General features: G+C 30.0%; 2 protein-coding genes across 6 annotated transcripts; one reads left to right on the forward strand and one right to left on the reverse strand.

The window, feature by feature from the left end:
• The first annotated feature begins 1,880 nt into the window (after positions 1-1,880).
• LOC110624806 (probable protein phosphatase 2C 38) lies at positions 1,881-7,281 on the forward strand. 5 transcript variants are annotated; one of them, XM_043960978.1, is made up of 6 exons: positions 1,881-2,283; positions 2,411-2,470; positions 3,137-3,627; positions 4,965-5,347; positions 6,014-6,250; positions 6,666-7,281. In XM_043960978.1, exons 3-6 carry the CDS (start codon positions 3,303-3,305, stop codon positions 6,894-6,896), a joined length of 1,176 nt encoding a protein of 391 aa, XP_043816913.1. In that variant the 5' UTR covers positions 1,881-2,283; positions 2,411-2,470; positions 3,137-3,302; the 3' UTR covers positions 6,897-7,281. The 5 variants fall into 5 exon arrangements, with proteins under 5 accessions (XP_043816913.1, XP_043816914.1, XP_043816915.1 ...); XM_043960979.1 differs by having other exon boundaries at positions 3,207-3,627; XM_043960980.1 differs by lacking the exon at positions 1,881-2,283 and having other exon boundaries at positions 2,306-2,470; positions 4,980-5,347.
• Positions 7,282-9,926: 2,645 nt separating this feature from the next.
• On the reverse strand, positions 9,927-13,506 carry LOC110624807 (CDP-diacylglycerol--glycerol-3-phosphate 3-phosphatidyltransferase 2). Its single transcript, XM_021770136.2, has 8 exons — positions 12,864-13,506; positions 11,616-11,713; positions 11,475-11,525; positions 11,266-11,379; positions 10,892-10,948; positions 10,669-10,754; positions 10,341-10,555; positions 9,927-10,203 (listed from the first exon to the last, which is right to left on the reverse strand). Exons 1-7 carry the CDS (start codon positions 13,465-13,467, stop codon positions 10,435-10,437), a joined length of 1,131 nt encoding a protein of 376 aa, XP_021625828.1. The 5' UTR covers positions 13,468-13,506; the 3' UTR covers positions 9,927-10,203; positions 10,341-10,434.
• Between the last annotated feature and the right edge of the window lie 3,421 nt (positions 13,507-16,927).

Below are 16,927 nucleotides of genomic sequence, written 5' to 3' on the forward strand. Positions count from 1 at the left end.
GGCTGGACCTATTTGTATATGGGTCGTGTGGGCCTTTGAGCGATGGGCCGTGATTGAGGGCTTGGCCCCTGACCGGGGTGGAGAAATCCAACGGTCATCACCTTGAATTATGTGTGTGCTTTGTTTCTATACTGTAATAAGATGAAGTTAGTTGGCGATCTCTTGGAAATTCGACTAATAACAGCTAATGGATAAGAAATCTCATATTTATAAGCATAATGGAGATATATTGTATAATATCTTTTAACAATTTAGATATCATAAAAGACTCGATTAATTATAAGAGGGCGAGTCTTTTGTCGTTCCGATAATTGACCATCATACTAATTAGGTTTTTTTGATTTTATGTGTGAGTTTTGGATGACTGAGGATCACAAGACATTAGGACCTCATCACGTGTGTATCTATCGTATGGTAATAATGCATTACATATTTTACGCAAATATTGTATTATATCGAACAAAAACAAGAGGAGAATATTTGACAAAAGCTACTTCAAGCATTTTTTAACACCAATTCCGTATATATAAATTTATTAATATTTTTATTTGTTATTTTAAAAACCAAACAAACGAATGATATATAATTTTCTCGTGAAATATTAAAAAATTATTTTACATATAAGTTACCTTTTACAAGCTAAATAGAGCTTAATTAGATTAATTAAGTTTAGAATTTTATTAAATAAAAACCCATCAATATTGGTAGCATCTAAATGAATTTATTTTCTAACAAATAAATAACAAAAAATGGTATTGTAAAACTACGAAAGAGAAAATACTAACAGTATCTAATAGAAAACCTTTAGAACTTAAGGTTTTGTTTGGTTAAAGTAAAATATTTTCCATAAAAATATTTTGGGATAAATTATATTTTAGTTTCTAAATTATACTATAATTAACAGATGAGTTCTTATATTTTTAAAATCAAACACTTAAACTTTTCTATTTTTATTCCGTCTAAAAACACAATAGCTTTATCTATTTTTCCGTTAGTTCAAAAGTAAATAACAAACCTAATAAAAGATATTTGAGTTTGAAAATATAAAAGTTTAATTTGAAAATTTTATATCTAAAAATATCTTTTGTATGTGTTATACAAAAGATATTTGAGTTTGAAAATATAAAAGAAAAGGAGTATTTGAGTTTTTAGATATAAAAGTTTTTTTTTATATGTGTTATATAGCACAATAAGAATGGAAAGAAAAAATAGTTTTTAGAAGTTTGATCGGTTATTTATTTTTAAACGAATGGAGAAATGGACGGAGAAAATATATATTTAGACGGAATGAAAATAGAGGGATTTAAGTGTTTAATTTTAAAAATATAAAATTAATTTATTAATTATGATATAATTTAGGGATTAAATTATAATTTATTCAATATTTTTTAATTTTTAATATTTGAAATATTTATTAAAATTATCAATAAAAATATTTTATAATTGAAAGAAAATTAAATTATTTTTAAATAAAATAGTTTCTCTAATTTGAGAATTTTATTAATATTATTATATATAAATTCATTGATATTTTTATTTTTTTAAATTACTAGTATGATAAAAAAAGTTACCCTGTTAAAATATAAAAATATTTTTTAAATACAAGTATTTGTAAATAAACGATGACTAAATCTGGGTGTATAGATATATATAAAATAAAATTAAAATGATGGAAATAAATAAGGAAAAACAAAAATATAATGCTTTACTAAAATGAGGAGAAAGGAAGACAGAGGGAAAATTGCCTAAAAAGGAGGGTTCGTTGCAGGTCAAAGTCAACAAACCTCCAAAAGGCCAAAATAAAAATTAGGAAAATTAAAAAAAAAAAAAAAAGAAAAAAGAAAAAAAGAAAAAAAAAACTTAAAAGTGAAAATCCAACAAGAATAAGCCCCCCAAGCCAAGGAAATCAGAGAGAAGAGAAAGAGAAGAGAAGAGAAGAGAATAAGAACGAGAGAAGATCGTTGATTTCCAAAACGCAAGCTTTGTTGTTCAATTTCAATCCCCTCTTTCTTTAGAATCCACAGAGGGCAAAATAATTAAGAAAATTAACTATAACCAATCATACCTCCAGAGTCTCCAAACCAATTCTCCCTCTCTCTCTCTCTCTAGATCTGCCTTTATTACAAACCCTTTTTTACCTATTCATACATTCTAAGTCCTTCCATTCTCCACTAAATCCTTCAAATTTTTGGGCTTTTTTCATTTTAAGCCCTTTGATTGAAGGATTTTGCAATTTTGTTCCCTCCCCCCCCCCCCCCCCCCTTTTTTTTTGAGAATGGCAAGGTTTGTTTAGAACCCTTTGTCAATTTTATTAGAATTATTTTTTCTTTGGTTTATTTGGTCGCAGAATTCATAGTTTGCTATTTCTGGGTTGTACCCTTAACTTCTCCTTTGTTGTTTTGTGTTTCAGATTGGGGGTCTCTGAAGTTTGATTTTCGCGATGTACCAATGAAGATTATACGTTCATAAGGTATGTTACAGAATTGTCATTGGATATTGTTGGAGCTCTATGATTGCTTTGTTTTTGCCTTTTGAGTCTCATTCAATTCATCTTATCAAATACCGTCTAAATTTTGATTATTTAAGTTTATTATTTAGGTAGTTGTTTTGCATTTGGATTGTATCATACTCTGTGTAATGTAGTTTCTGGGTTTTCCGTCGATATGTTATGATATTTTATAATGCTTGCGTTCTGATTCTCTGATTCTTGGCCCAAAATTCATTGACTTGCAAGGTGGACTGAAAATTATCCTAAAATGCTGTGAAGCCATAATAGTTTAATTTGATTTGTCTCTGTATCAAACTTGATGTTGTGCAGGTTGGATATGCCCATGCACTGGCATCTTATTTTTATTTATGCATTAAATCGATGTTGTTTATTTTCTGTAACTATGCTCAATTATTTATTTTTTTTGTAACTATGCACAATCTAGTTTATATTTATAGGGAGATTAGCATCACATTCTTTCTGTTTTCTTCCTCAACCTCTTATTCTGTGGTTTTGGCACATGTATCATTTGTTTATCACTCAAACTATCCCCTCGAGTTATGGTGTGTACCAACATTTGCCTTCAAATAATATTTCACAATTTTCTGAAGAGGCCCAGTAATTGTGTAATGATGTCTTGTTCTGCAGATTAATGGTTTCTGCATTTATCAATGTCTATTTGATTTCTCAAACTTCTGCTTTGGGGTTGGGAATTCAGGAGACACTAGAATCAAGATTAGCTTTTGATAGAGCTGTTGATACTTTTTTGAAGACTGGTTGATTTCTGGATTATTGGGTCGTGAATATGTGAGTAATGGTATCAAATACATTGATGAGGATTGTTGCAAACTGTTGGAAGCCTTCTAATGAGGGTGATAATTCCAGTAGAGGTGGAGATGATAATGGCCGGGCTGATGGATTGTTGTGGTACAAAGATTCAGGACAGCATGTAAATGGGGAGTTCTCAATGGCAGTAATTCAGGCTAACAATCTATTAGAAGATTGTAGCCAAATTGAATCAGGGCCAATGAGCTTGCTTGAATCGGGTCCTCAAGGCACATTTGTCGGGATTTATGATGGTCATGGAGGTCCAGAAGCTGCTCGTTTCGTAAATCAGCATCTTTTTGAAAATATAAAGAGTATGTTTTGTCTCTTTGGCTTGATAAATTTAATTAGTCAGCTAAGGGTCCATGTTGTTTCATACTATACTACGGTTATCTGTGTTCTCATCTCCAACTGTGGTCAATCAGAGGCTGTATTATTTGTCTATGTTTGTCTACAGTTACTTGCAATATTCACATGCATTGTCTTGATGTTTGGATTATTTGTTAAGTTTATGAGCTTGACAGTAAGTTTTCACACAATATATCGTTGGCTATGATTATATGTGTTCCTAGTATGGTTGGAGATTCTACTATTTGTCTATTTTATCATTAATTAAATATTCCCATACAAAGTGATGGCCACTGTTCCAAATTTTATTGATTTTTCACTAGTATGATATTTGGTTGGTCATGTTTATCTCTGTGGTGTTATTCTCTTAGCCTAGTCAATTAAAGGTTCTATTATTTTTCTGTGCTTGTTAACAGAAAAGCAAATTTTCCATTTACAGTGATGGTTACTATTTCACATTTGCATTGATGTTTGGAGAATTTGAAAGTTTTTGAGCTTGCAATAATTATTTTGTTGATTTGGTGTCCACATTTTTATATAATCATCATGAAAGCATTGTCTTAGAAACCCCGCCTCTTGCACCAAGAGAGTTCAATTGAAGTGGAGATTTGTTTTCCTAGATGCTTTTAAGAATTATTTAATGTTCACATTTTTAGCTTTATAGGATCGAATTTGGAATTTTGACTTATTGCTTCTGATTATAAATCAGAATGAAGAAATGTTTTCAAAATTGTTGTGAGCTGGTCAACAAGAATAAGGCGGATATGCTAGTGTTTGAAATGGAAAGAAGCATAAATATGAGGCATAATTTTTTTTTCCAGATAAAAAAATTACATCCTTGAAGAGATTGGAAGGAGTTTGTGGAGAATTTAGAACTTCTCTAAGTATGTTGGACAGCTTGATGGCTATTTATTTTGCAAAGCAAAGTTCTATAAACTGTGAAAAATCTCCTTGGAGAGAACTATCAACAAATTTTAATAGAGAATATGCCGTCACTTTGTTCAACTCATCTAATAATGTCCATGTTGCACCAGGTTAACAGAAAGTTGAATATTATTGAACTTAAAAATCTAAAAATTTTTATGACAAATATATGAAAACTTCTGTATGGGAAGAGCTTGAGAACATTTTTGTCCCACCTTTGTATGTCATCTACAAGATTTCAGAACAATATCTTTTGCGGTTTTGATGTTAAAGATATTCTGTAGTCAAATGTGCAAGCACAACCATTCTACATTCTTTTCTTCTCTCCAATTAACTTTTTAATGTATATGGCTAATGCATATTTTTACTGACTTGACAGCTATTCATGGTGCAGAATTTACATCGGAGACCCAAGGAATGTCTGCAGATGTTATCAACAAAGCTTTTTTAGCAACAGAAGAGGCATTCCTCTCTCTAGTACAGCAACAGTGGGAAATTAAGCCACAAATTGCTTCTGTTGGTTCATGTTGTTTGGTAGGTATAGTGTGTGGTGGGCATCTATACATTGCAAATGCAGGGGATTCTCGAGTGGTATTAGGGAGATCGGACAAGTCTGAGAAAGAGGTCAAAGCTGTTCAGCTTTCATATGAACACAATGCAAGTGTAGAATCTGTGAGAGAGGAACTGCACTCATTGCATCCCAATGATCCACAGATTGTGGTTTTAAAACACCAGGTTTGGCGTGTGAAGGGTCTGATTCAGGTGATTTTTCAAGGGTTTGTTCCTTTTTTCTCTTTTGCTGCATCTCATTTTAAATTGCTTATTACCAGTTTCTTCATTGTTTTTCGTCCCATTGATTTCAATAGAATGTGTTTAATTCATGGCTGACATAAATTAAATTCATGATAATCTTTTATTTTGCAACTCTTTTTCATCAACATTTTTGTGCTTAGTTTTCTTTTTCATCAACATAGAGGATGGTTTCCACGTATTAAATTATCGAGCTGATAGGTTCCTAATGATATTATTTCAATTTCAAGAATGAGTGGTATTCATTGTGAATTGATAAAGAGAAACTTTAATCATTACTTTTTCTGTGCATGAACATATTTGGTTTAAGCATGAAGTAGAGATTTCAGAGACCACTGGAATGAGTTGAATGCAGCATATGACGAATGCATAGGTTTTTTTTTTTTTTTTTTTGAACTAGGAATGCATATGTTATGATCTGCATATTTGCATATTTGGAAAGTCAACTGAGATTTGTGGTTTGAAATATAGAATTATCAGATTGTTGCAATCTGAATCTCTTTATACATCTTTAGGAGATTGTTAAATTGTTACAAAGATCAGGTTTTTTCAATGCCTTCTGAAGAAAAATATTGCACAAATATTTACTCTGTTGATGGAGGTTTGCTACTTTTGCAGATCTCAAGATCCATAGGTGACGCGTATTTAAAGAGGGCAGAATTCAACAGAGCGCCTCTCTTGGCTAAATTTAGATTGCCTGAACCCTTCGATAAACCAATTCTTAAAGCTGAGCCAACAATTTCAGTACAGAAACTCTATCCTGAGGATCAATTTCTTATATTTGCATCAGATGGCCTATGGGAGCACCTAAGCAATCAGGAAGCAGTGGACATTGTCAACAATTACCCACGTAACGTAGGATTTCCATTTTTTTTCCCTCGTATTTTTGTGATGCATTCTGATTTTGGCTATGCTTATAACCAATCCTGGAAATTTTGACTTTGACACTGTCAGGATCATTAGATTTTTTTAAGTTCAATTCTTTGGCAATAAGAATTCTGTATCCTGTTTCCTGTTTCCTCAGATAGTTATCATTCTATCATGTAAACAAATCATTCTATCAGTTAAATGTACTGGACCTGATTCTACCTCTGGAGTATTATTTCTTTCTTTCTTTATTTCTCCTTTGTTTTAGAATTTCATTCTTTTGCTAGTATAATTGCTTATATATGTTAAAGTGGTACATGCTTCTGGAGTTATTAAGTTAATTTTTTTACTTTATTTTCTAATGTTTTTGGATAGAGTTGAATGATATTCCATGTTTTTCCAGGGTATTGCAAGAAAACTTCTCAAAGCTGCACTTCGTGAAGCAGCAAAGAAAAGAGAAATGAGATACTCAGATCTGAAAAAGATTGATCGTGGTGTGAGGAGACATTTTCATGATGATATCACTATTATAATTTTGTTCCTTGATTCACAGTTGATCAGTAGCAGCATCAGCCAGGGGCCTCTGCTTTCAATTAGAGGAGGTGGTGGAACCCCGGGAAATTTCAATACATAGGTCAAGAGGTTCTTATCTGATGCTTAATCCTCATTTCTTCATTTGTATTAATTTTTTTTCCCAAAGAGGAGAGTCTCAAGGAAAGATTTTTTCTTTTTGCCCCTTTGTTTTTCTTTTCCCTATTGTATAGCCACGCATCTCAGAAACTTCAACAATTCATGAGGAGACTTCCATAGATAGTAGAGTTTGATGCCTAGACAAAAGGTGCTTCTGGAAAAAATTAAGAAAAAAAGAAAGAAAGAAAGAAAGCCTTGGCTAATAGCCTGGTTATTGGCATATGATACTTGATATGCATTCCCCAATTACAGCTATAAGAAAGAAATAGGGCCATTGAATTGGAAATTCAAACCAATGAATATATATATTCGTTCGTTCATTTGCTTAAGTTTGTTTCTTATTGTTATTTTCCACTTGACCCTTTGTGTTCATATTTTTCCTTTATCCCCCTTGTGTGATCATGCATTGTGTCAGTGTTGAATTGGTTTTAGTTTCTCTATAATGAATATGCAAAGAGTAAACTGTATTCATCAGCCTGAAGTTGGTTGTATCTGGTTTGGAAATAACTAGGGCATCAAATAAGTGTGGTTACTATAAGCTTGATCTTTTGTAAGAATGGTTTTGCAGATCTTAGATTAAATATTTATCTTGAGATTCATGCACTTGTTATTTTAATTATCTGCATGTTTCAATTGATTTTGCATTAATTTTCAATATGAATATTTAATCTAAGAGCTATTAAGCTTATTATTACATAGTCAAGTTTATATTAGATATATTTGCATTAGATATAACTCGCAAGCAATGCAATGTGTTTGTTTTGTGAATTGTATTTTTTTTTTTTTTTTTTGAACTTTAGAATTTGTTTACTTATAGCGTTATTGTCAATTTGTGAGATTGGTGGTCTGGATTCATGCTCTCATTATGGTATGTTATGTGCCTGGAAAATTATGTCAAAGCAGAAGTGCAATTGAGAAATGGACCTCTAATAAAGCAGTGATGAGCTCAATGTCTTCCTCTTCCATTTTCTGCAAGTGTTGTCAATACTCTGATTGAACGAGTGAAATCTTTTATTGGGAAAAAAAAATTGTCATGGGATTTTTTTAGAGAGAAAACAATCTAGAGAAGAGAATAAAAATAATAAATATTATCAAAAAATAAAAAATATTTTTATTTTTATTTTTATTTTTATTTTTTGCTTTTCTTTGGAAATAAAGCAAAACAATATTTTTTTTTTACAAACACAAGCAATGATAAATAAATAAAAACATTCATTATAAATAGAAAAATAATTTAAAATATATAGATTTTTGTAGTAAAAAAATAATGCATTACAAGATTATATCACTATATTTAGCAGACTTTTTCTCTTTTACGTTTTTGTTTTTGTTTTTGTTTTTCTTTGGTCCAAAGACCAAAGTGAAAATCAGTGATAAACATAGAAAGCGAATACAAAGAGAAAAGAAAACAAAGAAAGCAATTAGGCTGAAGCCCACAAGTCAAATAAACCCTAATTAGCTACAAAGAAGAACCGGTGCTCACCAGCTTCTACTACAACGAAGGCGGCCATTCACAGTGGTGCAAAGAATCGCCATCTCCAGCGAGAAGCATCTAAATTGAACGCTCTGCAACTCAACCAGAAGGAAACCTTTAGAAATCACCCAAACAGCACACTCCAAACACCTTATGTCCTGTCTTTGTGATGTTTTATCGTGTTTTTCTTTTTCCGATTCTATGAAGGCTTAATGTATCAAATAATAATTAGTGGAGTATACAGCGGGAAGCTAACCCTGTCTGTTTCTCGTCTTAAAGTGAATAGTTTTTGCTCATAACTGCTTAAATGAAATAAAACCAACAGACTATTCTTGATTAGTACTCCGTTTACGTTTGTTGAATTTAACTTTTTTTTTTTCGAGCTATAGAAATAACAAGAAAATATTACGTAGTACTTAAAAGATCAGTGATTATCTGAAAGATTATTCTACTTGGCCTAGATACATTATGAATAAAAAATTTTCAATCATCCCAAATTATATTATTTCTCTGTTAAAAAAAATTCATATTTCAATTTTTTCAACAGATAATTTTAACAGATATAAACTTAATTAAACATTTGTACTTCTACTAAATTTTTTTGCCAATTAAATCCTTATATTTTTACATAAAAATCAAATCATTTGTGACTTAATATAATATTATTTCTTATTAATAATTTTTAAAATGATTTAATATTTATGTGATTTTTAAAATTTTTATGTTACTTAAGATGTTAAAGAGTTATTTAATCTTAATAAAAGTACATAATGTAATTCACCAAAAAAAATTGAATTAAACTAATTTCATTAAACAAAATATAAGAATTTAATTAGATTTATCTCTAATTTTTAAACCAAATTTCAAATAAAATAATTATGGATCTGGTTTATAATGATAGGGATGCATTTGCAATGCTATCTCATATTACAGTAAATTAGCGTTAGGGAGAGGAAATGAATCCAAAACCTCTTTGAAGAAGGTATCTCATACACGGTAATAATTAATATACCGAGTAATAGTTCACGTCCAGACAATACAAATAGAAGTAATGTCTTGTTGGTCTTTTTAAACTATAGGCAAAAACATATACTTACCCTTATACTACATTAAATTTTTATAAATTAACAAAATACTTGACCAAAATAAAGGGAGTAATTATATTTTATAAAAATTGTAAGCAAGTACAATTGTTATTATAATTTTTGTAAATTAAAGCATTCATTAAATTATCTTTTAGTTCAAATATTTAATGAATTTTATTTGAAAACAAATATTTAATGAATTAATTTCAAATAGTATAAAAGTATATATTTATTAAAACTTATTTATACTTTGTTTGGATTAAAAGGATTGGTGAAAAGAAAAAAAAAATTGATTGCTTTAAAGTTTCTTCGGACAAAAAATAGAAAACATAAAAGAGGAGAAAGAAGAGAAATTGTATTTCTAATCCTTAAAACGAACTCTATATATATATATATATATATATTTCTCTTCAAATAGAAGAAATAGAGAGAGATATTAATATTATTAAAACTCCTAGAATGCTGCAGCCATTAAAATGAATCAATTTTGGTAATAAGGAAATCCTCTAAAAAACTATCTCGTTAATAACTGACATTATAAACTCAATGGCAATGTTGCTTCTTCTGCTCCCCCAGCAACTAAATTGCTGCACAATGTGTTTCTGTCCTGGCCTTTAACACCAGCGGTGGCTCCTAGCAAAAGCATCAAAGTTGGATACTTCTTGTTTGGACATCTACGTACTAATACTTCTCTGGTATATCAAGTCAATATGGGAATTTCAGAAATTTTCAAAAATTGGAAAGCCTTGGAGAGACCATGATATCAGCTCAACAAAAACGATTACCAATCAAAAGTAACCTAAAAATATCCCCTTAATCCACCATATACCTGAAGAAAGATGATCTCAGAGCGCAACTTTTGAAGCATCATGACCTCATCCAGAATCCTCCGTTAGGAGCAAATGCACGGCAGGCCAAGCAAGCTACTTCACCAGCACTTTCCATATCTTACTCGTGTACACAGCTAAAGACCACAAAGAAAGACCTCCTGAGATATAAAGCAAAACAACACCAGAAGTTGCCAAAATCCCTGGTCCTCCAACACTGAACAAAGAAAGGACAGATATCTCAGAGAACAATCCATTAATTCTATTTTGGAGACTACTGATTAAGTCACAGTAGCAGGAAGATCAATATGAAAAAGACAGTTGGCAAACCTGCCGTCTCTGGTAGCCAGAAGGATGGTTAGTGCAGTCATCTGTGTCGCAGTTTTCCACTTTCCCAAGTTATTAACAGCAACTGCCTGAGAACAGACAGCATCTTAAGATTTAAATTCCAATTACAAATGAAGCATTCAATTCCATTTGTAGCAAAAACATTGACCAACTTTGAATAGGTAAAACAGATATGGTTAAAAAGCACAGGCAAGGATAGAAAAACCTCTAAGAGTTTGCTATTCTGTGAAGCTGCCCATTCTCTGACTGCAGACATGGTTATCTACAAGAAAACAGTGTGCATCAAGACATAAAGCACAGAATTGAGTAGTGGTGGCATGAGAGAGAGTAACCCTAACAAAATGAAATAAAGCACATATATTTCTCCCATGCAATGAATACAAAAATTAAAAGCACAAATGCAACTCATTGAAATAAGGAAAACAAAACCAAGACAAATAAACATTTTAAAAGGCTCTTTAACCAAAACCCTAAAGAAAACAGGAAAATATAGTTGAACTCCACTAAGCATGAGCACTTAAGCGCGACCTTCTATCATATTACAGCTACAATAAAACATACTACAAATAACAATATTACCTCTCGACCAATAATGGCTATTGATGGTACAGTCAGTAGCGATGACGCTTGTCCAAACATTGCAACTTCCAGAGGTCTGGTACACAACAAGACCAAGGTGGCAGCAACCATAAGCTGCATGCAACAAGTTATTCTTAAAAGTTAAATAAATGTTAATTCAACTTGGCGTAACCAAAAATTGATAATATCGTCCAAAAATAAACACATACCTTATCAGCCACTGGATCCAAAAATGCACCAAAGGCAGAGCCTAATTTCATCTGAAATGCATTTCAATTATTAATGACAAATCTAATGGTGAATAAATGCAAAGAAATACCTTAACTGGATTTTAGTCCTTTTAGATATACCTTTCGAGCTAGATATCCATCAAGCCAATCAGTAACTGCTGCAGCTATGAAAATAGTAGTTGTTGCAGTTCTTCCCCACCAACTATCCACATAAAAAGCTAGAGAACAAAACTTGGTGTGTTAGTCCCTTGGAATCCTATCCCATCTAAGAAAAGTCAGCTTTTAGGTTTCTTAGGAATAAGCAAACTTTTCCAAGTCCAAAACTCAATAGTTCTTAGGCCTGTTTGGTTCATCCAGCAAATGAAATGAAAATGGAAGTCACTCAAGACATCGCATTCCAGGATTCCTATTCCAATTTTCTAAGTCCAGAACTCAATAGTTCTTGACCTGTTTGGTTTATCCTGGAAATGGAAGTCACTCTAGACATCTCATTCCAGGATACCCATTCCAATTTTTCAGTTTTAGGAAGACAAGCTAAAAGAGGCCTAAAATAATTTTGAAAAGATTACTCATTTATATTTTATTTCCACCCAGAATAAGATGAATCGAGTACCAAACACAAAAATAAGCTTCTATAAATTTTAGAATCTGATTTTACCTATGACAGAGGTTACAAAACTATTCCTGCACCCATTTCCATTTCATTTCTAAGATGAACCAATAATTACTTGAAGGCATGTAGCTAGCAGGATAAAGCCAGTTAGATCTTACAAATACAGAACCAGCGCAGAGAGGTCATGTAATTATTAAATAACACTAAATCATTTAGTTATGTCATAGCTTGTATAAAACCCAATTTGACATTACAAGAATGAAATCTATAAAATCAAATCAACTCACTTCATCATCGAGGATCAATTTCATAAAAGGAAAAAAAAAATCCTCAATTAATGTGCAATCTTGCCAGAGAAAACAAAAATGCGATGTGGAAGCTTTCTTATTGAAGATAACCCAGATCCATCAAAATTCACCCAATTGTCATTGAAATCTAATAACTGGAACTGATAGACAACATTCTGCAATAAGCTCTAAAAAGGTTTAACAACCGTTAGATCAAATATTTATAAATAAATTCATTCACTCGTTACATATTTAAATTAATTCTACACAAATCACAATATAAATATCTATTCTATGGCAGAACTCTTTCTCGTATGTGATTGAGTTTCTATCAAACAAAGCCACAAAATTACAATATGTAGTTAAGAACATATGAATCCACCTTGAGTCAAATAATAAAATGAATGAAAATTTATACCCAATAATTGGGAAAAAAGGGAAAAAAAAACACATTAAAATGTAACGTACTGCTAACGAGAAGCGGCACAGCAGCGACACGGCCGAGGGTTAAAATGGTAGGCAGCGTAAGCAATTTATAATATGAGTCCTGTTGTTTGTGACAATTTTGCAAGGACGGCGACCGCGAGGGCGACGCCGACAACGGATGATTCCGACCGTTTAAATGGTTATTCTGATGCCAATCAACCACATCGACCTTGTTCTCGGACCCCATATCTGCTAGACCCGATCCGGTAGACGACGAATCGGACCCAGAGAAGCCTCCCGTTTTTGGAGCAGATGAGGAGGAGGAGCTACAATGGCAATGAAAAAGAGAAAAATGCTTTTGGCCACTGAAAGCAAACCCTAATAAATTGTTATCATTGCTATTATAACAGCTACTATTAGAGGCAAAGGAGGCGCAGGGCGTTAACCTGCGCCAATCGCTTCTATGGCTATTTAGGGCTAAAGATAGTGACGGTGAATAAGTGTAAAGGGTAGCAAAGGGTGCGGCTGCAGTGGTGGTAGTGGTGATGGTGGCAGAGGTGGAGCTGGAGGTGCGAGTGGCGTTGCGGGCCCATTTGCTAGGTTTCCCGCAAAAGGAAACAGTCGTAGTCAGTTTCAGGACTGCCATGATAGAAGTTATGGAATTGTGAACTAAACTCGAAAAATGTCGGTGGCTGTTTGGACGAATTCCGGAAGTTTTACTTTTGGTAAATTATTAATAAGTCTCTGAATTTTTAGTAATTTACTACTTCGTCTCTATTTTATAATCATTTAATTAAAACTTTAATTATTATTAAAACTCAACAATTGACCTCTTTTATATTAAAAAAAATTTTGATCTCAAATTGAAATATTGACAAATTTACAAATAATCTTTGAGATTTTAATAAATTATTAAAGTAAAATAGTTATATCTAATTATAAAAATTTCATTTTTCTTTTTATTAGGGTTTAATAATATTAAATTGTTGGATAAGCTTTCTTAGATCCATCGCCCTTTTCCCTACTGTCAATTTTTCGGTTAATTGGGAGGTGTTGTTGCTTAGAAAAAATTGTCTCTTTTTGAGGCTTTCCCATTAATCTAGCTACTAGCTTTATAGATACTTTCCTTCCCCAAAAAGCCTTCAATTGCAACCTAATTTCCCCTAAATCGCATGCTAGTTTCAAGGCATAAGAAAAGCTGCTTTCATTCGGGAGAATTCGGTTTAAAATTGAATTAAATTAAAATTTAAATATTTATAAAAAATTAAATTAAATTAAATTAAAATCAATTTAAATTAAAATATCTGTTTTAATTTAATTTAATTTATTATATTATTTTAATATATTTTATTTTTAATATTTTAAAATTTAATTAAAATATTTTAATATTAATTAAAATATAATTTTTATATATTATTAAAATAATATAATATTACAAATCAATTAATTAAGTTCTATTTTACTAATTTTTTTATAATTATTAAATTAAAATAACTCAATTTTTAAAAATTAAAACCAAATGAAACTGTAAATAATATAAAATTGAATTAAACTTTTAAATTGATTCGATTATTTGAACGGAATGCTACACAACTCTAATCTATGCTTTCAATTTTATTTTATGAAAAAAAGTTATTTAATTTTTATTTTAATTAAATTAAAATAATAAATGATAATTTTAAAATTATTGTCCAACGAACCTTATTAGAAATAAATAGGAGCGTGCGGTATGCCATTTAAATTGAAAAAAAAAAATCAAAGTTGAATTAATTTAAAATTTTAGTTTAATTTTTTATTTATTTTAATTTAATTTTTAATTTTAAAATTTTCAATTCAATTCGATTTTGATTAGAAAAAAATTAAAAAAATCGAATCGAATTGATTAATGATAATAATATATTATTTTCAATAATATAGAGAGATTAAATTATATAAGATTAAAATATTTTAATTAAATTTTAAAATACTAAAAATAAAGTGTAAAAAATAAAAATTTTATTAATAATTCAAATCGATCAAATCGAACTAAATTAAATCAATTTGATTTAGTTTGATTTTTGATCAAAATCGATTCGATTCGATTCGATTTTTATAAATACTAAAATTTCAATTTTTAATTTATTCAAATCAACCAAATATTTACCTCTAAAATAAGTATAGAGTTTTACATATAGTAAATAGTTAATTACATCACCAAAAAATGAAAATTTATCCATAGAATGAACAACAATTACTTAAGATCCTTGCACTGGGATCCACTTGTCAAGGAACCTACTCTTTTTTTATTTTTTCCTTTAATGGCATATTATGCATTGCATAGCTTTTTATGCTAAAACAAAGAAATGGATCCAAACTACAGACCCCAAAGAACTAAAGAAAAAAAAAACCAATCCACCACCCATACAACAACCCGACCCAATAAAAAAAAATACCCAAGCAGTTCCTCTAACTGCGCTGCCATCAGCGTTACCCAATGAAACTCTTCAGAAACTGCCATAACCAAACAAAGGCCATCAGCTCATAAGCACTTTTGATTATTAACAAACGTTGCAGAAAGACTGAATAAAGGAGATGTTTCAACAAGGTCTAGGAGAAACTCTTTAAACTCTGAACATTCACAGCTCGAGGAGGGCGTTGGAGTTACACTCACTAGCCTTGCTGACGCTAAAAGCATAAGGGAAGCCAATTCCACCACTAGCGCAGTAACGCAAACAAGCAAGATCTCCATTGAGCCAAAAACTGTTGAACCCAAGTCCATAAATGTCGCCCACAAAGCAAAATAACACCCCTCAACATGAAAGCATCAACAGCCGTACACGAGAAATGAGATTCAAAATCAAAGAGCCAAAACTACCGATCAAGGAACCTGATCATTGTATTTTATGTTAATATTTTGAGATAAGGTTGTACTTAATACATTAAAAAAAATTTTAATTTTTCATTTTTTGAAGGAAATTTTATTTTTATTTAAATAAGGCTAAATTTTCAACTTAAGCTTAAATTATTTCAAAAATAAAAATTTGAAAGTTAATTTTTAAAAAAATTATTTAATTTAATAAAATTTAAAAATTTATTTTTATTTTTTATATTTTATATTAATTTGGTTTAAATTTAAATTTTCAATTAATTTATACAAAAACTTGATATAAATTAACATAATTCTGATATATATATATATATATATAAGTGAAATTGAGTTTGCATTAAACCGTTTGAAAAATGTCAATAAATAAGTGTTTTTTTAATTGTGCTCAAGATTTAATATATTATCAATAATAACTTTCATAATTATAAGAAAATTAATTAAATAATGATAACCAAAATTTTGTTTTTGGCTAGTGAAATCGACATGTTCCTGCTCGCCGACACTTTGACTATCGAAGCAAGCGAGGGAGGGCTTGGTACTGTTTCATATATACTTCCAAAGATATTTAGGGATTTGCATTAAATTTTTATTCCATTTTATATTAAATATAATTGGTGTATATACACACTCATTTTCAAAAAATTAAGTTTCATATTTGATTCAAATCGATTATTTTTTTAAAAAATAAATTTTTCAAAAAATAATTTAATTAGGTGGAAAATTTATTTTCTATTTATTAAGAAAAAAATATTTTTAATTTCTCAAAAAGTTAAATAAAAACAACAACCAAATAGACATAATTTTAATATTTTCTAAAAATTTAAAATTTTCTAGTTCAGTTACCTCTAATTAAATAAAACTTTAGAATTTTTTTTTACTTTTTTAATGTGTAGGCTTCATTATTGAAAATTTTATCAATAAAAATATCTTTTTAATTAAATGAAAAATTAAAAAATTTTAAGATGATTTTATTCTTTCAAATAAATGCTATTATTTAAAATAATTAAAAATTTTATTAACGCTATTAAATTTTTATATAAATTTACTAATATTATAATTAAATAATTTAAAATAATTATATATATATATATTTATTTATTTCATGCAAGTTATTTTTTCTAAAAATACAGAGTTTCAATGTATTATTTTTTTAGTGTATCAAATGTACCTTATGATTTGCTTAACTTTAAAAATCTTTTATTGAAAGTGATAGAAAGAGAAAAAGAGAGAAAGGAGAATT

This window comes from Manihot esculenta, chromosome 10 (genome assembly GCF_001659605.2).
Source record: "Manihot esculenta cultivar AM560-2 chromosome 10, M.esculenta_v8, whole genome shotgun sequence".
In the NCBI taxonomy this organism is placed as follows: domain Eukaryota; kingdom Viridiplantae; phylum Streptophyta; class Magnoliopsida; order Malpighiales; family Euphorbiaceae; genus Manihot; species Manihot esculenta.

Bases quoted from the DNA above. Each gene is read 5' to 3' on its own strand.
- LOC110624806 (XM_043960978.1), top strand. From the start codon at position 3,303: ATGGTATCAAATACATTGATGAGGATTGTTGCAAACTGTTGGAAGCCT. The intron at 5,348-6,013 runs GTGATTTTTCAA...CTACTTTTGCAG, and splicing joins GTGTGAAGGGTCTGATTCAG to ATCTCAAGATCCATAGGTGA. The intron at 6,251-6,665 runs GTAGGATTTCCA...ATGTTTTTCCAG, and splicing joins TCAACAATTACCCACGTAAC to GGTATTGCAAGAAAACTTCT.
- LOC110624807 (XM_021770136.2), bottom strand. From the start codon at position 13,467: ATGGCAGTCCTGAAACTGACTACGACTGTTTCCTTTTGCGGGAAACCT. The intron at 10,949-11,265 runs GTAATATTGTTA...GTTTTCTTGTAG, and splicing joins TAGCCATTATTGGTCGAGAG to ATAACCATGTCTGCAGTCAG. The intron at 10,556-10,668 runs GTTTGCCAACTG...TTCTTTGTTCAG, and splicing joins CTGGCTACCAGAGACGGCAG to TGTTGGAGGACCAGGGATTT.